The sequence below is a fragment of the Lissotriton vulgaris genome, chromosome 3_1 (assembly GCF_964263255.1).
Source record: "Lissotriton vulgaris chromosome 3_1, aLisVul1.2, whole genome shotgun sequence".
NCBI lineage: Eukaryota > Metazoa > Chordata > Amphibia > Caudata > Salamandridae > Lissotriton > Lissotriton vulgaris.
In genome coordinates, this window is record NC_141689.1 from 986,598,600 (window position 1) to 986,620,950 (window position 22,351).

General features: G+C 46.7%; 1 protein-coding gene across 1 annotated transcript in view; it reads right to left on the reverse strand.

Annotated features, from left to right (window-relative positions):
* UHRF2 (ubiquitin like with PHD and ring finger domains 2) overlaps positions 1-22,351 on the reverse strand; it is a 616,766-nt gene that overhangs the window by 276,066 nt on the left and 318,349 nt on the right. The window contains exon 6 of the mRNA XM_086961356.1: positions 7,182-7,368. Within this exon, the coding sequence (XP_086817482.1) occupies positions 7,182-7,368 (187 nt within the window). The remainder of the gene's footprint in view (positions 1-7,181; positions 7,369-22,351) is intronic.

The following is a 22,351-nucleotide window of genomic DNA, read 5'->3' on the forward strand; positions in this document are numbered from 1 at the left end:
CGTCGACGACCGATTCGAGATGGAAAGCTTTATCGAGTCAAGAGGTACCGAGCAAGAACAATACCGTCGAAGTCGAAGGCCTTTTGGCCTTTATAAAAGTTTTGTTTCGATTCCGAAGTTGGAGTGTAGGAATAACATCCGAACCCAATGGCGGAAAAAAAAAATCTGAGGATGGAGAAGATGCCCATGCGCACTGTAGTCCAGGGGAGGAGTCGCCTATCTTGTGATACTTCTAAGACTCTTCCAGGACAACAAAGTGCAATCATCCGGACCCAACACTAGGCGGCGATCTATGCACAGATATGAATTCAGCAGCCCACATGCCTCGAACATTTATGTTGTATTGAATAGAGTGTAATTATGTGGTGTGTAATTATGTGGAACTGAGATGCAGTGGTCATGATGAGTGAAGCTGTGGTGCGCTTAGTGATGCTGTGGTGGCACTGCATGATGCTGTGGTGGCACTGAGGGATGCTGTGGTGGCACTGAGTGATGCTGTGGTGGCGCTGAGTGATGCTGTGGCTGCGCTTGTTGATTCACCATGACACACCAGCAGCAACCCAGATATTTCTACCTCTAAAAATACACGCTAATGTCTTATTCATGTAGTGCTCGCTGCCCGTCTTTGTACAAAGCTGCGGCGTGAATCCATCACTGAAACTGTAGTGAATGTCAGTCAGTGCGCGCTGTTCTGGCTGTGACAGGCAGGTTCTCACTCCCTAACCCTTCTCCGTGTGCTCTGCTTTCCCTTTATTGCAGATATTAGTGAACATCGGAGGCAACTTCCACGTGGTAAAAGTGTACAACAGGCAGACAATTACATGGAAAGAATGTGCGCTATATAACAGGTCTAACATCACAACATATGCTGCACATGCCAGTATTTAATGAGGTCTGATTTAAAAATGTTATGTAATCCAAACTTGTAAAATGTATATATACCCATAGGGTTTTCGGGCGCTAGTGAGGAGACAAAGTGACAGCAGTAACAGGGAAAACAAGCGCAGAGTTTAACAAGAAAAAAACACGAGCACCATCTGTTTGCAATTACCGCCAACGCGAAAATTGGAAACTGATGGGGCTAAAGCTCGCTCCCTCGGACCCTAGGCCTTCGACCAAACAAGGTGGGACAATCACCCGCCTTGCACCAATTGTGTGCTCTGTTTTTAAAAAAGACACATGCACAGGCCAATTGCAGGCTAAGAAAAAAAAAAGCCCAAGCGTGTGTTCAGAGTTCAAAAACCCTTACTTAATGCCTCACAGAACAACGCATGCGCGCTGGCTCAGGCGAGACCTAAAAAGGGTAGTCACCTAGACCGAGCAAGCTATAAGCCAATTAGGCTAGTAGACACTGTCCAGTTTTTTTTAGAAAGGTTGGCCGACATCGGCTCCAGTAATGGTTAGATAATCAAGAAGTCCTATGCCTTTTCAGGCAGGTTTTTGAACCAATACGTCAACTATATATCAAATGTTTAGGTTCCAGTTAATTTATTGGAAGACAGTAACAATAAATAAAGGAAGGCTATGCTGTATTTGTGGATCTCAAACAGCTTTCGACCTGGTGCTGAGGGCCACTCTGTGGAGGGTTTTAGCAAAGACGGGGATACCAGATTATATTCGTGGAAAATACTTCATTAGTCTAATTTCACACAGGTCCGAAGTGGCAGACTAGGCGAACCTACAGAACTTTTTCTGTAAATAAAGGTGTGTAGCAAGGGTGTGTCCTTGCCCCTAACCTATTTACACCGTTTGTCAATGGTCTAGGTGGCTACCTAAATAACTGTGATAACGATGCATCCAAACTTGCAAAAATGAGGGTCACGGCCCTCACATTTGCTTACAACACTCTTCTTTTGGCTAAGTCTCCAATGAGGATACAGATATTACTGAACCAGTTCAGCAGATGCTGTCTAGATATGGGGGTTGGAAGTTAATGTGTCGAAGACCAAGTATATGGTCTTTAATCAATGCCAGACAACTCAATACAACCCAAAGCTCAATGGGGTCCCTATAGAACAAGTGCAATTATTTGAATATTTGGGAGTCACCCTTCGTGGAACGATGGAATGGACCCACCACATTAGCAAACGAAGGAGCAAATTTGAGCAACAAATCAGAGGGTTGCTAAAGATATACTGGAGCCTCTACTTTAAAACATGTTCTCAAGTTGTTCAGCTCTACTTTTGTCAGGCTCTGGGGATGGCCCTACATGGAGAAGTTATGGGGGCACAAAAACATTAAAAACTTAGAGCTCATGGAAAATAGATTCTTGAGGCAGGTGTTAAACTTACCGGCAAGTACCCCTAGGATTCCCCAAGACTGGATCAATCAAAGAAAAAGCAGCACTCAAACCCCTGACCTTCTGGAGAAAAGTTTGGGCTACCACAGAATTAATACATTATCACAAGGGTCTGGAGGATATGAAAATAAGTTACTTACCTGTAAACTGTGGTTCTCCATTATTGGTATCTTTCATAGATTCACATGCTTGAATCATTCCCCGTCGTCGAAGTGGGAGTCCCTCTGTACATAGAATAGCAATAGAGTAATGAAAAATACTCAAACAGTAAAGTTAATAGAGAAAAAACATTCACTTTAATAGCTCGTCCTAGTCATTAGATATGGTCCAAACTCCAGCCAATCAGGCGACAACACTCTCTAAAACCATCTACACAGACTCCAGGCTCTCAGATTTTCGAGCATAAGTGTGGTATAAACCTACCAAAAAGCAGGGGAGCCTCTATAGGGAGATGGGTGGGTCGCATATGAATCTATGAAAGATACCAATACTGGAGAAACACAGTTTACAGGTAAGTAACTTATTTTCTTCTCCAGTATTGGGGTATCTTTCATAAATTCACATGCTTGAATCAAAGTAGATAGCAGTTATCACAGAAGTATGAGGCGGTCATATCAAAAGATTTATCGTTAACAGTGTACAAAGTAGAAATGTATGCTACCCAATAAGACATACTTCAGAAGTCGCTGCTCTGCAAATTTGTTGAATAGGCACACCGGCAAAGAGCTGTAGATGATGAGACTGCTCTCGTAGAATGTGCTTTAACAGTTGCATGCAGAGGCTTGCCAGCTTGCTGATGATAAAACTGAATTGCACATGAGAGCAAACGTGCAATAGTCTGTTTAGTCACTGGATGTCCTTTTCTTATCTTTCAACGGGCTACAATAAGCTGATCAGCTTTACGGATACAGGTAGTATTTTGTAAATAAAACTTTAAACATCTCAACATCCAGAAAATATAAAGCCCTTTCCGCTGATGCCTGAGGATTAGGGAAGAAAGTCTTCAAAATGACTGGCTCATTTAAGTGAAAATCCGATGGTCCTTTAGGAATAAAGGCAGGATTTGTACAAAGCACAACTGAGTTCTTAGTAAATGCAGCCCCAGCCAGCTGGCGAAAACCTGTGGAAGAGACATCCACAGCGCAATCAATAATCTCAGCCGAGATCCCCTCTCCCTCCTGCAGAATTTTTAATGCTTTGGCTTAGATTCCTTAGTCAACAGCTCTATAAATGGCGAATTGTCCGACCACATTTGCCTGTTGTATCTGCCTAAAATAGCGAGTGAATTGGCCACTCTGACATTTGCTGCTGCCATGGTGGCAAACTTTTTGCTGATAGAATCAAGACGTTTTCCATCTCTATCAAGAGGAGCCGATAACGGGGATGAAGGATTTCTGGTACAACGTTGTGCCGCCTGGGATATAACAGAGTCAGGTTTAGGTTGTCCAATAAGACAGGCAGGATAGTTATCCGAAGCGTAATATTTTTTATCTAATTTTGGCCATACTGCAGGAATTGAGGCTGGGGTCTTCATGACCTTTAATCCTTCCTGCCATATGAAGTCAATAATAGGGATAGCTCGAACCTGTTTCCTTGTTTGTTCCTTAAAATCATATAAGAAACAGTCATCCTGATTGGTGACCACAGGAAGTTGGAACCTCTTCACCGCTCTTTCCATCAGAACTTGGAAACCTCCAATATCTGCAGGTGGTGAGTCTATTGGCGGAGGAGTGGAAGGCGATGGTGTCTGGATTTGGTAGTCGTCCCATTTGTTAGGAAGGGATCCTTCATCCAACACTCCCTCTTCCCTTTCTTCATCAGTAGTGTGAGTGTCTTCCGGATGTTGTGACACTGTGGCCACTGGAGAAACTGGAGGGGGCGATCTGATCAGCAAGGAAGGTTGCGGAACAGGTGTCTGTGGAGTGGAAGATGCCGGATCCGAGGGTGGAAACCTGCGGTAGTAATCCTCTACCATGTGTTGTAAATTTGAGACACGAGACATCAGCATTTGCATGGTCTGATTTGCTTGTCTTTCTTGAGTAGTAGCCTCTGGGTAATAATCGTAATCATCATCATCATCCTGACACTTAAGAAGTTTGAATGGACTTCGAGCAGCACTAAACCTCTCATCATCCTCTGAATCCTCTTCATCAGCTCCATAGTCAAAAATCTCCTCAGGAGGACAAGGAGATACTTTACTTGGAGATGTATGTAATGGTAAATGAATTTCTTGGGAATTCTTTCTCTTCAGAAGCCCTGAAGCATCCGTTTACACCGATGGTACAAGCATTGATGAAGATGTTAAGGGTAGTACTGACATCAAAGTTGTAGATTTAACCAATGGTTCTTCTGTTGTCGTTTTGGCCGTCAACGAACTGCGTCGATGAAGATCTGCATCGGAAAACTTCTGCATCGTCGATGAAGCTACCGTTGATGAAGCTACCGTTGATGAGGCTACCATCGATGAGGCCACAGTCGGCGAGGCCACCGTCGACAAGGTCACCGTTGACGAAGATTTCTTTTTCAGAGCCGTCGACAGTCTCAGCAGCGATGAAGCTTCCATCAACGTGGGCTTCTTCGTTGACAAGGATGACAAGGACAACTTCGACGTAAGAGGTCTCATCTTCACCGATACCAACGTTGACGGAGAAGATGCGGAAAACATAATCATCTTGGGCTGAGGAGAAGAAAAGGTAGATGTTGTTGTGGCGACGGATGATCTCGTCGTTGAATAGATCGTCAACGACTCGTCTTTTTCTGAGGTAAAAGTGCCTCAGTAAGAGACTTAGACGCCTGCTTAAACTTTGAGGAAGATTTTAAAGGCATAGAGGGCACAGAATGACCCTTAGGAGTGGCAGGTGCCTTTTTTGAGGATGAAGGTTGATCTTCTTGCTTAGAGGTGTGATGATGTTTCTTCAGCACTTAGCCTTAGGAGATACCAACTCCGCCTCACCTGCTCTCTTTTTAGAGGCTGTTGTTTTGATAGAGGAATAACTCCTCATCAGACAAGGGATTGTCTTTAGTCTTGAGCTTCTGTAGCCACAGAATACTACGTACCTCCTTGTCTCTCAAGGTCTTCTGAGAAACAATTCTACAGATCTTGCAGTCTCTCACCTGAGGATCTGGGTAAAGACAGTAGATACATTTTTTGTGGGGATTATCCGAATGAAGTTGTAGCTTTCTACAAGATTCACAGTGTCTGAATAGAGATCTCTTAGAAGTAGACCTGTTCAGAGAACAAAACAAAATAAGCTCAGGGAGACTCCCTTCACAAGATGTGCAGTAGAAAATCTGAGAGGCTGGAGCCTCTGTGGAGATGGTCTAGAGGGTGCTGTCGCCTGATGGGCTTGAGTTTGGACCATATCTAATGACTAGGACTAACTATTAAATTGAATGTTTTTTTCTCTATTAACTTTACTGTTTAGAGTATTTTTTCATTACTCTATTGCTATTCTATATACTGTGGGACTCCCACTTCGACGACGGGTAATGATTCAAGCATGTGAAGTTATCCAGCGGCAGGTGAATTTGAGTGGTTAAATTACATAAGGGTCTCTATTAATGAATTAGGTTTATCCAAATTGTGGGATGAACCGGGGTACAGTTGTTGTGCCATTTCAGGTACAGAAATAAAGATCCAATTTAAATCACACAGACAAAACGTACTATTAACTTAATCGACACTGGGCAAATTGACAGATACATTGCTAATGATTAAGGATACATACAGAATCGAACCCTTCTTAGGTGACATTGACCCAACCTTGGCCAGGAAATTGTATCTGCACTTTAGTTATGGGACTTTTCCACTTTGCACATTCACCTCAAGATGGGCCAAGACAACAGACCCTGCTGCTCTGAGTTGTCCAACTTGTGGCCACGGAAAGGAAACCATAGCACAGATGCTGTTTTTTTGTCAGACATACAGTAATGCAAGGGCGAAATGGACAATTCCTATATGCAGATGTATAGGAATTACTAGAAAACTTGAGGTCAGTAGAATCTTACATACAGATACAACACCCTCAGCAGGGTTTGCAGATTCTTGTATGTGGTACGCAAGGAAAAAAAATATAATAACTATTAAACCTATGTAATTTATTCCACGTTTTTTATAATTTTTATAACAGGAGTACTCCATGATGCTGGAATTTTAATGGGTAGTTGATCACTCCTTTTTAATCATATTTGTTTTTAAACAAACATGGGCCTGCCTTTTTTAAATTGAAGGGTTTCATATTTTTTTTAAATGTTTGTCTCTTTTATGGTATTTTACCGACATTAAGAGTTTTCGATACAAAACAGAAATGCTACTTATTTTATCAGTGTCTAGTAGTCATTTATGTTAATGGAAATATTTCAACCCAATTGGTCAACCAAATTGTTTTCCATGCCTGCTATGTATTTACCATGAAGTTTATTACGTTCTCTAAGGTCATAAGCCCCTACGCCTCATGTGTCGATTTAAAAAATTTGAGATTCTGTATTTTTTTTATCACAGAATGAATTTTAACACTTTCTTTATTACAACCACCAGGACTTCCCTATCTCTTTGCTCTGTTATTACGGAGTGCTGCACCACTCATGAACAATGCATGAAATCATTTCATGTGTAGTCGTTCACCGTAGTCGTTCACTGTGGATCAGCTAATATATATATATATATCAGCAAATCAGAACCAGTAGGTTCACCTGTGCCGTAGGTTCACCACCTATGGCACAGTAACCAGTACTTTTGGTCAACATTTCTTTTTGCTGGGTTTTAAATCTGTGGACGTTTTAGCATGCTTTGATTATTTGAGACCATTACTTGCAAACCAGTGTAAATAGTGTGCGTACAGGCTGCCTAAATCTTCGCTGTCAATGCTGAAAATATACTTACCAGTCCTCGTCCTCAGGGATCTTGGTTATTGGTGGATTCAGGCAGTACATATGGTAGGCCATGTTGCACTCGTCACACAAAAGCTGCATGTTGGCATCCTGTTTGCCTCCACACACCTGGCAGGAGCAAAAACGGCATTCGATAGCTAGGTCTCCTTTGCAGTGCTTACATTCAGGACCACTCTTCCCTGTCAGTGAAAGAAGAAAAAAATCTGTTTTTTTTGCATATCAAAATGAGGATGCGCACGAGTAGAAAAACAATTTTAAGAAAGACATAGTTAGTTGTAATGAATAATTGTTCCAAAAGCCAACGAGAATAGGCTAAAGATAATCAAAATAAAATATATATTTAAAACTGACAAGAGAGCTCAAATAAGATATTTATTGTCCTTTTCAATAGCCCGCTCTACTAGGATAGGTGCTCGCCTGAGATGTGAACAACTACAGAGGCATGTCTCAAATAAAAAGTAACAAGAGTCCTAAAATTAGCGATCAGTCCTGAGATTAGTAGATAACCACAACAAGGGAGGAACAGGGTTGCGTCTTATCTGGTTAGGGGAATGGGGGGCCGGAGGCTGAAAAGAATAGCTTGGGGTAAGAGAACAGGAGGACAGCTAGATAAGAGAAAACGTAGAAAAGGAAGAAAATAGCATTATAGTCTAGAGGGGAAGAGATCTTACAGGACTCCTTTCAGACCTTGTAAGGTCCGAAGCGAACTTCCTTCATTAGCTGTGACTTCGGTTCACGTTAGAATCAAAAGGTACACATTTTTGATGCTCTTCCACATTCTTTCTGACAGATTATTTTTTGTTCAACGCACAGAAAAAGCGAGCTCTTATTTAAACCTAAAATGGGAAGTAAACCTGGAGGGAAGCAGAGAATGGGGTTAAAGGAGAAATATTTACTCTGCAGTGGGGGCTCTTGCTGTGGCCTTAGAGACAAGTATTGGACCTTATTTTTTCAAACGATCCACGAATCAAGGTGGAGGTTCCCTTGCCATTAACGTGGTCAGACCATTGCCTGGTTCCATTTAGCAGATTAAGAAGTGGTAGGAAACATATCTCGAGACCAGAGTCTGTGAAGAAGAGAAACTGGAAGAGGGTCCCCTCCCCCCCCCTCCCCCCCCCCCCCTCCCCACCTGAGTCCTTAGATCCCGTCCTACATAATACCCACCTCTGTTGACAGGTGATCCCAACATGGATGAAACCTCCTTTACTGAGTGGGTTACAACTTCATTTGATCTCATTGCTCCCATGAAAATGGTAAAACTTGCTAGGAAAAAGCCCTCCGTTCCCTGGTTCTCTTCAGAGCTCCGCTTAGAGAAAAGCGCTAGTAAAAAGTTGGAGCGCATCTGGCGAAAAACGTATAATATGGATGCGAAGAGTGTTTACAAAACTGCACTAAAATAATGTTGTGCCCTCAAACATCAGACTAATGGAATTTCCTAGTTACACAAATTAAAGAGTGAGACAATTCATCCACGGAAGTTTTTAAGATCGTGCAAGATTTTATGAAACCTCAAGCTACCATGAGCACGATTATGCCATCAGCGGACCTATGCAGAGACCTGTCGAATTTTTTCCAGGAGAAGGTCCAATCTATATATTCTTCCTTCTCGGTGTCAGAGGATTGTTCAACCACCTCTGAGGGTCCTGTTTCTCCCAGTATTTGGTCTGAATTTCGGCCTTTTTGCCTGACTTTTTCCCTGCCAGACCTAGTGAGAACCAAACCAGACTCGCCTCTTGATCCTTGTCCAGCTAGATTTTTTAATCTGCCGGCTCAATTTTTCAATCCTCACCTAAATGTTATCTGGAATGCATCTCTAATGTCGGGTAGCTACCTCTCTGTATGGAAAAGGGCATTTGTTCTGCCGATTCTTAAAAAGGAAGACGCAGATCCTGACATACTCAAGAACTTTAGGCCCATTTCGCTCCTGCAAAAATTCTGGAGAAGACAGCTCTCCAATTACTTGTGAGTCCAATAACCTTCTTCATGACTCCCAGTCGGGCTTTAGGACGGGCTATAGTACTGAGACGGCTCTACTGGAGGTGGCGGAAACCATCCGAGAATCACTAGACCAAGGAAGCTCTGCCATGTTTGTGCTGTTGGACTTGTCCGCAGCCTTCGATAGGTCTCTCACTCGATTCTTTTAGACCAACTGGCACAGCTGGGTATCTCGGAGACCATCTTAATTTGGTTCCACTCATTTGTGGATGAGCGGTCTCAGCAGGTCTTTCTGCGCCCCCATGTCTCCTCCTCCTCCTGTTCCATGGTATGTGGAGTTCCTCAAGGTTCGGCATTAAGCCCCACCCTGTTTAATGTCTATCTTGCTCCTTTGGCATCAGTAGTGGAACACGGTGGAGTGAGAATAATATCATACGCTGATGACACCCAGCTTGTGTTTTCATTTAGAGACACTGCAAAGGCTGCGTTTGACAACTTCAGGCATTGCCTAACCAAGATCGCTTCCTGGATGACGGATAATTGCCTGGAATTAAATGCTGACAAAACAGAGGTGTTGTTCTTCAATCAACCTATACCCCCACCGACTGATCTATGGTGGCCGATGCAGCTGAATCCCCTTCCCATGCCTGTCACCTCAGTTAGAAATTTAGGCTTCAAATTGATTAAAAATTGTCAAGTTTCCAGAGCGTGTTTTAGGAAACTTAAAACCCAGCGAAGATTTCTCCATCTGCTGTCGATGGACTGTTGGGCCACTATAGTCTATGCCCTTATTAAATCTCAGCTGGACTATTCAAACAGCTTGTATCTGGGTCTCCCTGCCTATCTTACCAGTAGGCTGCAGACAGTCCAGAACGCTACAGCAAGGTTCATCAGAAATGTGCCTCTCCGACATCACATTTCCCCTCATTTGCGCAGCCTTCACTGGCTCCCAGTGAAAAGGAGAATTGAATTCAAGGCACTGTCTCTTGCCTTAAGAGCCACAAGAGATAGAGGTCCAGGTTATCTGAAACAGAGACTTCAGAAATACCATCAGAACAGAACACTGCGATCTAACTCTCAGATGCTTCTCCACACCCCTCGCTTTTCTAAATCCAGGATTGCCGGGCGAGCCTTCGCAGTAAGAACAGTCGCTCTTTGGAATTCTATGCCTGATCACCTGAGTAAAGCAGAGTCGGAATCCACTTTAAGGAAGGCATTGAAAACATGGCTGTTTGATTTGCCCTAGCCCGTCCCTCTTCCCCCTGCCTGACCATTTAGCGCTGGGACACCGACGTTGGTGGTAGCTGAGCGCTCTATAAATGTTTTAGTATGGTATGGTATTGCCGAAGCCAATAGGTCTAGGCTCCAAAAGGCAAAGTAGTTGGTTTTGCCAATGCTTTCTTGATAAAAAGTGGCATGCAAACATGTGAGACATGACCCATTGAAGATGGCTGCCAATGCATATGCAAAAATGCGTACAGCATGATGCATGCATGCTCATTTGAACGGTGGCCACCTAATTAACTGTTCTGGCAGAGGGCCATGATAGAACTGTAAATAAAATGTAAGAAAGCAGAAAAACTGTGTGCCGGTGCATAAAAAAAGGAAATACAACTTAATTCACTCAAGCTTAGTTACGTGAATGCCAACTCAAACCTTTTTTTTAAAAATAATTTTTATTGTAGTCATACCAAAACAGGCCAATGCACAGATATTCAGCACCATAAGTTTGAGCAGTTACATAATATGATTTGTTGTCTCATACACAGCCTTCGTGCCCACAACCCGGGGGTTGGACGGCGATAATTTCACGGCTCTCCCACGCCTGACATTAAAGATAAAGGAGTAGCTGGTTTCCGGATTGTGTGCATGACTACTTTTATACCTCGGCTAAACAACGCGCTGAACCCCAACTCCCATCCCCTGCGCTAAAACCTGAAACCCCTCCCTGTCCCGCCCCGCCCCCCACCACCAGTCTATGGCCCTTGCAACGATCATTCCTCCGTTACTAAAGTGCTTACTTCGTCTCCCCTGTATACCTGCCGCCCCTAGGGCATCAGCTTGCTCCTTCTACCCTTCCTGCCTCGGGGGCCTCCTCCACCTCGTCTGCCTCGCTATCTCGAAGTGCTTGTGCCATCACTTCCCATAAGGTCGCTGTGTCAGTCGCTCTCTGGCTAGGGGTCCTGCGCACAAGCTGGTACCTGTGTGTGCTGTCAGCCGTCGCCCATTTCAGAAATTCCTGCCGCCACCTCCGGGGAGTCGGACCCACCCTCGCTTTCCAGTTCCTAGTGATCTCCCTTTTAGCCACCATCAACCCCATGTCAATAAACTTGCAATGCCAACTCAAACCTTGTGTACAATGCATAAGCCTCGAAATCTCTTCGGAGACCTAACGGAGCCTGATGCAATATCCTTCCAGATGCGCAGCACAAATAATACATACGATTCCAACACGTACACATCTTTATTAGAAGCTACCCTGTCAACATCCTATGACGTGCTTGCTTGCACAGTACACCTTGGAAATCTAAAACCAAAGTCAGACAAGCAGAAAAACTCAGCGAATAAAACGTCCATGTGAAAACTAGAAACGCAGAAACGTTGTTTAGAAACAATAAGACATAGGAACGAAATGAATATGCTACTTACCAGTATGCATCTGTTCTTGGCATGTAGGGCTGCTAACATTCATATCTTAGCATTAGATCGCCACCTAGTGTTGGGTCCGGATGATCGCACATTGTTGTCCTGGAAGAGTCTTCGAAGTATCCTGAGATGGGTGGCTCCTCCCCTGGACTACAGTGCGCATGGGCATCGGCTCCATCCCCAGATTGTTTTTCGCCATTGTGGCAGAGGATGGAGTAAAAAGTGTAAAGGATGTCCATGCTAATGATTGAATACAATAGTATATCTGCAGCTGCGACGGGCACCGGGGAGGAGGGTGGGCGATATGAATGTTAGCAGCCCTACATGCCAAGAACAGATGCATACTGGTAAGTAGCATATTCAGTTCGAGGCATGTGGGCTGCTAAATTCATATCTTAGCATAGAATACATAGCAGTCCCTCCATTAGCGGCGGTTGCCCGTGCCAGCTGCAGAAACCTGAAAAAGTGTCTTGAGAACAGCCTGCCCTACAGCCGCTTGCTGTTTGTAATGTACATCAACACAGTAGTGTTTTGTAAAGGTATGTGGTGTAATCCACGTGGCTGCTCTGCAAATGTCCTCTAGAGGAATGTTTCCTAGGAAAGCCATGGATGCCCCCAACTTGCGTGTGGAGTGTGCCTTTGGGGGTATTGTTAAAGTGCGCTTGGCTTTTTGATAACAGATTTGAATGCACTTAACAATCCATCTGGCTATTCCTGCTTTGGAAATCGGGTTGCCTTTGTGTTGTGGTGAGAAGGCAACAAAGAGTTGTTTCGTCTTCCTAAAGTGTTGTGTCCTGTCTATGTAGTACATCAAAGCCCTCCGTACGTCTAACGTATGGAGCATTCTTTCCGCCACTGTTTGTGGGTTCTGGAAGAATGCCGGCAAATCGATAGTTTGGTTGAGATGAAAATGTGACACCACCTTTGGAAGGAATTTGGGGTTAGTACGTAGCACTACCCTATTTGGATGAATTTGAATGAAAGGCTCTTGTATTGTGAGCGCTTGCAGCTCACTAACACGCCTTAGTGACGTAATAGCAATTAGGAAAGCAACTTTCCACGTTAGGAATTGCAGTTCACACGAGTGCAGTGGCTCAAATGGTGGTCCCATCAGTCTGGTGAGGACCACATTGAGGTTCCACACCGGAGCTGGCGGTGTTCTTGGGGGAATGACTCGTTTCAGACCTTCAAGAAACGCTTTAATGGCAGGCACCCTGAAGACCGAGAGATGCTGCCTATTTTGAAGGTAAGCTGCGATGGCGGATAGATGTATCCGAATAGAAGTGAACGCTAGTTTGCACTTATAAAGGTGTAACAGATAGCAAATGATGTTAGGGATAGATGCATCTAGCGGGTTTATGTCATTGTCCGCACAGTAAATGACAAAACGCTTCCATTTTGCGGCATAGCATGCTCTGGTTGACGGCTTCCTCGCCTCCTTGATGATGTTCATGCATTCAGGAGGTAGGTTGAGGTATCCAAACTCTAAGACTTCAGGAGCCAGATCGCTAGGTTGAGCTGTTGCGGATCTGGATGCTGAATTTCTCCATGGTTCTGCGTCAGAAGTCTGGGCGTGAGGCGCAGTCTTTGATGCGGCACCACTGAGAGTTCGAGGAACGTGGTGTACCAGGCTTGGCGCGCCCACGTTGGAGCAACTAGGATGAGTGTCATAGAGTGTTGCCTTAGTTTTCTCGCCACCAGTGGTATCAGAGGTGTCGGGGGAAAAGCGTAAGCAAATTTGCCTGACCAGTTCATCCATATCGCATTGCCCTGCGATTGGGGGTGTGGGAACCTGGCGGCGAAGCTTTGGCATTTTGCGTTTTCCCTTGTGGCGAACAGGTCTATGTCTGGACGACCCCACCTTTGGAAGTACGGCTGGAGTACCGATGGATGTATCTCCCACTCGTGCATTTGATGGCTGTATCTGCTGAGCAGATCCGCCATCTGATTGTCCTTCCCTGGGAGGTGTTCTGCCATGAGGAAGATGTTCCTCTGAATGGCCCACTTCCACATGCTCTGAGCCAGGTGAGACAGCTGTGGTGAGTGGGTGCCCCCCTGCTTTTGGATGTAGTACATCGCGGTCATGTTGTCCGTCCGGACTAACACCACTTTGTTGCACAGATGTACAATGAAGGACTTGAGTGCCATGAAGATCGCCATCAGTTCTAGATAGTTGATGTGCATCTTCTGTTGCTGCGTCGTCCATAGTCCCTGCACCGTGTAAGTGAGCAGATGAGCTCCCCATCCCTGGAGAGATGCGTCCGTTGTCAGGATAACCTGTGGCACTGGCTCCTGGAACAGTCGGCCCTTGCAAAGGTTGTGTGGAGTCCACCAATGCAGAGAGTTGTATGCCCGACTGGTAACCAACACTAGGTCTGTTAATTGTCCCTGAGCCTGTGTCCACTGATTTGCTAAGCACTCCTGGAGCGGGCGCATATGCAACCGTGCGTGAGGGACTATGAAGATGCAGGAGGCCATCATGCCTATCAACTGCATGAACACTCTTGCTGGAAGTGAGTGTCCCGGTCTGAACTTCTGGATTAAAGACTGTATGCCGTCTATCCTGACCTGGTTTGGTTGCGCCTTGGCCGTCAGGGTATTGATTGTCGCACCCAGAAACTGCCGGACATGTGCCGGCTGAAGGTGTGACTTTGGGTAATTCAACGAGAAACCCAGGTCGTGAAGGAGGTGAATGGTAGTCGACATGTCCGCGGCGCACTGCTGTTCCGACCTGGCTTGAACGAGCCAGTCGTCGAGGTAGGGGTAGACATGGATGTTCTGCCTCCTGAGGTGCGCTGCTACTGTCGCCAGACACTTGGTAAACACCCTTGGGGCAGTTGTGACTCCGAAGGGTAGGACTTTGAACTGATAATGCGTGCCCTGGATAGTGAACCTGAGGTACTTTCTGTGGGACGGATGTAGCGGAATGTGGAAATAAGCATCCTTGAGATCTAAGGTTGCTAAGAAGTCTCCTTTGTTTAACATAGGAAGAATCTGTTGCAGTGTAAGCATATGGAAATGCTCTGACAGTATGTACAGATTGAGGGGACGGAGATCCAGAATTGGTCTGAGAGATCCGTCCTTCTTTGGAATGAGGAAGTACAGGGAATAAACCCCTGTGCCTTCCTCCCCCACTGGCACGAGCTCGATTGCCCCTTTTTGCAGCATCACCAACACTTCCTGCTGCAATAAGTGCAAGTGCTCTGCGGACATAGGTCTTTGCCTTGGTGGAATGTTGGGTGGAGTGGATTTTAACTCTAGACAATAACCGTACTGGATAAGCTGTCGCACCCACCTGTCTGTGGTGATGTTGATCCAGACGGGCAGGAACTGCTGTATTCTCCCCCCGACAGGTGTTAAGTGGTCGGGGGGCAGTGACAGCGAGTCACTGGCTGCTTGGGGCAGAGGAGCGTGAATTGTTGCCTCCTTTGCCGCGTCCTTTGTTGCTGTTTCCCCTGTAGCCCCTCTTGTTTTGTTTGGGGTACGAGGATTGTGCTCCACCTCTAGGGAACTGTGACTGTTGACCCAACTGTCCTCTGGTGACTCCACGGGCACCTGAGCGACGAAAATTATTGCCACGAAACTGCTGTGATTGTAGGGCCCCCATAGATTTAGCAGTTTCAGTATCTTTTTTAATTTTTTCCAGGGTGGTGTCAACATCTGGACCAAACAGTCTATCCGGATTGACTGGTTGATTAAGTATGGTTGTTTGAATGTCAGGTTTGAACCCCGATATGCGGAGCCACGCCTGTCTTCTGAGCATCACACTGGTGTTAATGGCCCTAGCGGCTGTGTCCGCGGCATCAAGTGCACACTTTATGGCCGCGTTGGAGATCAGTTGTCCTTCTTGTATAATCATTTTGGTGCCCTCTTGAAACTGCGGAGGCAGGTGTTCCACAATCTGCTCTAGTGTGTCGTAATGTGATCTATCATAACGTGCCAGTAGTGCCTGTGTATTTGCAATACGCCAGAAAGTGGCAGCCTGCGCAGCCACTCTTTTGCCTCCTGCCTCTAGCACTTTGGACTCCTTATCCGGGGGAGGAGCTTCACCCGTTGTTTGGGAGTTGGCCCTTTTGCGTGCGTTTGCGACCACCAGGGAGTCAAGCGGCAACTGTCCTCGAATGTATGCAGGGTCCGCAGGCGCTGGTCTGTACTTTTTTTCAATACGTGGGTTGACCACCCTCGCCCTGGTAGGCTCCTTAAAGATGTCCGCAGCATGCTTGAGGACCCCTTTGAGCATAGGCAGTGTTTTTACAGTTTTTTCCGAAACTGAAAAGGTGTCGAACAGAAAGTCTTCCTCAACTGGGTCAGCATGCATGTCCACATCATGATTAGCAGCTGCCCTCTCAATGAGTGCATGAAAACCTGCAGAATCCTCTGTAGGGGATGCACGTGTACTGAAAGTCTGTGGGTCTTGTCCCATATCTTGGGTGCCTTGGTCCCCAATGACATCATATGAATCTGGCTGTGCTTCAGGTTCATTGACTGGGAATGTGTATTGTTCATCTTCACCATAGCCCTCACTTTCAGAGTGGTCTGGAGACGGTGTAGGGCTCCTTCCCGGAGGAGGCTGGATAGGTTCCATGAGGCCTGAGGCGTCCTGTGGAAACTTTTTCTTCTTTAGGGGGATGACATAGGATTCCACCGGCTGCGAAGTGATCTTCCTTTTGTAAAGGGTTAACTTCCCCGTGTCCGCATCTATGAAACACTCCGAATCCTCTTCTTGGTCGAGCACCTGACCTGAAGATGCCCCTGCCGTAGAAGATTCCGACTTCTTTGGCGTCGATTTCGATGAAAAGGCCTTCGGCGCCACTTTTGGCGGTAGAAGGAAGAGGAGTTTACTTGCGGGCTTGACCGGGACGTCTGCCGCCTTTTGCGTCGATGGCGTTGGCGTCGACGAAGAAAAAGCCTTCTCCCTGATTCTTTGTAGTGAAGAAGCAACGAGAGATGCGTCGGTGACCGATGTCTTTGGCACCGACGAGGTGGCCTTGCCTTCGGATGCGACGTTCCGTTGGTCTTTTGGAGGGATGGACGGCGCCGACCCCGAGTCCTTGGAGCGATGCGCAGATGTCCCCGTTGGAGCCGGGGCTGTGTCGCTTGCTTTGGCTGGCTTTGCCGGCGCCGGCGCGCTTGTCTTGTGCGTGCCACCCTTTTTAGAGGATCTCTCCTCCGGCGCCGATTTTGACCCTGTGGAATCGCCGTGTTTCTTCGACTTCTGCGGACCGGAGGTCGACGGAGTCGATGAGGCTGCCGGTTTATTTGTCTTTGCTGTTACGACCGCCATCTTAGGGACGATTGAGTCCTTAACTTTCGGTTTCGGTTTCGGGTCGGCCATTTTAGGTGCAGTCGAGACCGTTGCTTTCAGTTTCGGTTTCGAAACCCTCGGCGCAGCAAGTATGTCCGTGGCCGGGCCAGCAGGCGGGGCCGTGGCTTGCGCTACAGGGTCTTGGGTAAGGCCGACAGGCGATCCCGCGACCCTCTCCTGATGTTCGTCAACTTCGGGGCATAGCTCGTCCCCTGAGCTATCTTCCGCGGCCCCATAAACCATATCGTCGCCCCCTACCTCGTCGACGTATTCAAGGCCTTGACCCACGACCCCGTCGTCGTCATATTCCGGATCAGCCTCGACCTCCGTCTCGGGCGGGGAGATTTGAAGATGATGGCCCTGGTCCTCCTCTTCTTGGTCGTCGAAGATGTTTTCTGGATCCGGGGCCGCCTGTTTGGCCACAAGGCGCACCGCGCGCCGAATCGTGAGAGTCTTCTTCGACCTGAAACTCGCACAGGCCCTGCAACGTCCTTCGTCATGGTCTGGCGAAAGGCATTTATTACAGACCGGGTGCACGTCTATATGTGGGTATTTGGACCCACAGAGCGGACAGAGCTTAAACGGACTCCGCTCCATGTTGGGAACTTGGTGTCGAGTCGCGATGAGAAGGCCTCGATGTCCGAAGAGTGGTAAAAACTCCGCTGATTCCGGCTCCGAGAGACGGAAGAACTCGAGACCGTACGCAAACAATACCGACGTAAAGAACCCAAAGCCTTTTGGCCGTTAAAATTGATGTTTATTCGGTTCCGACGGAGAGACGTCGAGACCGCATCCGAACCCAATGGCGGAAAAAAACAATCTGGGGATGGAGCCGATGCCCATGCGCACTGTAGTCCAGGGGAGGAGCCACCCATCTCAGGATACTTCGAAGACTCTTCCAGGACAACAATGTGCGATCATCCGGACCCAACACTAGGTGGCGATCTAATGCTAAGATATGAATTTAGCAGCCCACATGCCTCGAACATGTAGATCTACTCCCAGATACTAACACACACACTGATATTCAAACACGTGCTTTTTGGTAAACGTTTTTGTACTGGCAGGGCCGTTTCTATGTGTTTTGCCGCCCTAGGCAAGAATTGAAAAATGTTGCCCCCTCCCTTTTACTACCATCACTCTCTCCCCCTTTCATCCACGCTTTTCAATATAAAAGTAAATATTTTAACAGCATATTTTTGGGTGAAAATGAATTGAAGCAGAGCTGAAGATGCCCTGGGAGGTCGGGACTGGAGCTCTGTGAGGACTGAGGCTGCTAGGGGACGGGGGCTCTAAGAGGGCTGGGACTGCTAGAGGACGAGAGTTTAAGGTGCAGAGGCTGCTAGTGGATGAGAGGTCTGAGGGACCGGAAGCTCTGGGACAGGAGCTAAGAATGCCGAGGGTTCTGGTGAAGGCCCGGGCTGCCAGGGGGTAGGGAGTTCTGATACGACTGGAGCTGCTAGAGTGTGGGACCTTTAACGGCCAGGACAGGCAAGGTTTTGAGAAGACCAGGACTGCTTGAGGACGGGAACTAAGAGGATGGGCTGCAAGGAGACATAGGCTCTGGGAGGACTGGGGGTCGCAGCAGCTAGAGGAAGGGGTCCGTGAGAGTGCTGGTGGAAGCTCCAAGAGACTCCCCTGGGGCACTGGACGGTCCAAAGGGCTGGGGGCTGCTAGAAGCAGCGAGCTCCAAGAAGGCCAGTGCCACTAGGCGATGGGAGGTCTGAGAACACAGGCTGGGTGTTAAGGAGAGTCTCCGAATGTACCGTGTCTCTGCCTCCCATGGGCTGAGATTTGAACTCTCAGTGCTGCCTAAGCCCCGTTACGGTTTTGAGAGTGCTTGTTCTCTAAGGAACCTGTCCCTACCTTCAAGGCCCTACTGCTGAGATGATGGACAGAATGCTGAATAAATTAACATTCACCCCAGTCAAGAGATCTGGATTAAATTTGACGTTCCTTGGCTCACCGTACCACCCCAGTTTAGACTTACCCATATGCAAATCTGTATTGCCCCTTTGGGAACAGTCCAGCCCGAACTGCCAAGCCAGGTGCTCCCTGGACCAGAAACGTGAACCCTGGGACGGGTTTCCGGGTTTTACCCCTCATTGGCCAGGCTAGCTTGAATCCTGATCTTTGACTGGGGGTGAATGTTTGCATTTTCCAGCATTCTATCCATCATGTACTTTTTGCAATTGTCACCCTAAGTGGGCAGGGTATGCCCAGACGTGGGTCGCATGCTCGCTACGCCACCAGATTCAAGCCATCCTGGCTAATGAGGGGCTATGCCCCGAAACAGGTCCCCGGATGCTTGTTTCTGGTAGGGAGGACCCGGCCAGACAGTTCGGGCTGGACTGCTCCCATGAGGCACAGGGTCAAGACTGATTTGCATGTGGCTGTGTCTAAAGTGGAATGGAATGGCGTGGCATGCAAAAAATGATGGATTTAACCCAGATCTGTGACTGACTGGGGCAATGTTTGATTGGCTCAGCATTCCGTCCATCTTCTGTTCTTTTTGCTTTCGTCAGCTTAGGTGGCAAAGAGTGTGTGTACCTACAACATCCGAAGCCACATCCCACTGGCGTGGTTTCTGCTTCGTAATGTGACAAAGTAAAACAAACATTCTTGTCTGGGGTGTTGATAAAACATGTCATTTTAAGCATGTTTTGTGGTATCTTATAACTAAGGATGTGTGTATGAGGGCTGGGTGTTCTGCTGAGGGCACTGTGGGTGTGTGTGTGTGGAATAGGTGGGCAGTAGGAAAACAAAAAGAAACAGGTAAATAAGTAAGAGGCGAACTGATGGGGTAACAGTCAGGGACACTCAGGAAAGGTAAGGGGTAGATATGAAACCCAGAACACAGGCCAAGGATGCAGGACATAGGCACAGATGGCCATGGTGGGCTGTGGTGAGGAGGTGGGAGGTGTGCGCGAGCACCCCTTCTGTAGCAAACATTCATGGCAAATGCAACTAGAGGGAGACAAATGTTATTTGATGAGAGATGGGATCGGACTTTTAAAATCCGACCACTTATTTTGGGGGAAATAGGACGGTGACAATAAAATATTGACCAGGGGGTCAGTGTTTAGTTCTGGCTTGTCGACACAGCTGTTTCTACAACCATTGATAGTCATTCTTTAAATTACCCATACAGTAAGCTTCAGTCAGAGAAGTCTTTCTCTCAACTCATGCTATTGGCTGTATCCTTTCCCCTCCTATGTCATGTTTGCTTGGCAATGCATAAGGGACTATTTCACATCTGAATCATGTCACATTAAATAATTTTTCTCCTAAATGCAATGTATAAGAAGAGCAATCGTTTGACCTTTGTTTTGCACTACCATAGGCATTTTAAAAATACATCAGTCAGGTTTCAAAATGTAAGCCACACCCATTGGCTTTGCCAATGCTTGCTTTATTAAGTAGGGTGGGGACTATCTGTGTCTCAAGGTAAGGCTTTGGCGGAGTGGTTGATTGAGTGAAACTGCATTGCTGCTATGTAGTGTTCGCATCTCAGGAGGATTAGGGATTGTAGGGAAACGAGGGAAGCTGACAAATGTGTGAGTTAAAAGGGGAGAACTGAAGACTCTGCAGAAGAGAAGAAAAGATGCTAACGAGGGGGGTATAAATTGGTGAAGTATTTGAACTTTAAAGAGAAGCCAAACTAGTACTTTTCTGATTATGTGAATTAGACTTTGGCTCATTGCGGGGGTGAGGGCCTGGGGGCACTGAGAGAATGATGGGACTGATGGCAGGTTAGGATGAGTGCACGAAGAGGAGGTCAGTCAGTAAGTGAAATCTATCTTGCTGGCTCGAGAGCTGCTGTGAGGCTGAGAAGAATAAACCAGCAGACGTAAGATGTTGTGGTGCCGGGTTATCTCGACTTGCGAAGGAGTGAGTGGACTGATGATTAGATGGCATTAGGCCCCTTAGAGGCGAAGAGTGAGTGGAGTGAAGAGTGAAGCGGTGGAGAGGGAGCAGGGGGATAGGGAGGTTGGCACAGTTATGAGATGGTTGCCTAAATTAAGCATCCGCTGCAAATATTACATCAATATCACGACAATGACAAAGTTTGCAGCCTATTGTGTGCCTGAACTGCATGCTAGGATTTACGAGTGCAGGAAAAGGCAGTCGGCCTCCCGGTCTTGTAATAAATGTCAGCTGGTCCAATACGGCAGATCTGAATACCCCTTTTGCCAATACACATCACCCCCCTGCTCCTGCGCACAGGCTCCATGTACATGCCCTTTCAGGCACCAATATTTTATAGCTGTTTGACAGCAGTGCACACAGGCCGAGGCGCTTTGCCGGCCTTTGTACCGGCTGTAAGAGAGGCCTGGGCAGCGCCCACCCTTCTGGGAACAGCTTGGGAAGAAGCATGCGGTGACAGGCTGCTCTGCCCTCCTCCCCTGACCCAGGGCCCCCATTCATGCCCATCTCTTCCTCCAGGTGATAAATCACTGACTGTCTCATAGGGGCAGCGTGGGGGCGTCTTACCCGTGAACCCCATGCACTGGGGTCTGCTGCTGTGTCTCATTCTGGCACGAACGTCACTGGCCCCCAATTAAGTCCCTCATTTGAGCCATTCAAAGAAGGCGCTGCTTTGTTTTACACTCTCTTGGACGAAGATCACACAACAAGCAGTCACGTTGGAAATCAGAAATGTCTCTGTGACCCCAGAGCCTCAGGAGTCAAGGTCCAAACTCATGTTTTTTGCCGCCCTCCCCCTTTTGCCACCCTAGGCGGCCGCCTAGGCTTGCCTAATGGTAGAAACGGCCCTGAGTCTCAAGAGTACTGAAGGAACTGAAACTTTAAATCATTGATGAGGTGAGCATGGTCTCAAACTTAATGTTTGCCTTTGTACACTTGAGAATGTAACAGATTTCAAAAACAGTACGATATGCTGTTTGGAGGAAAGATGTAATTGTATTTGGAGACCTGATACAACTTACTCCTGTTAAGGGCAACCTGTTTTTAAAACACATCTCCATGATGACACAAGGACATCTTTGGGAAGTATCTTAAATTCAAATATTTGGTTAAAGTTTGAATATAGAGAACTTAAATATGTGACAAGAAGCTGATGAAAATCACAGAAATGTTCTTAAAGACATAAGAATCAGCATGTTGACAAAACATGGTGAACTAGCTTTAGAAAATAGGCTAATAAGGAATTTTTTTACAACTGAAAAAACACCAGCAGAACTAATATACAACATGCTCATAGAAAACAAATCCATAGTTTGTCTAATGCCTATACTGCAAGAATGTACTACGTT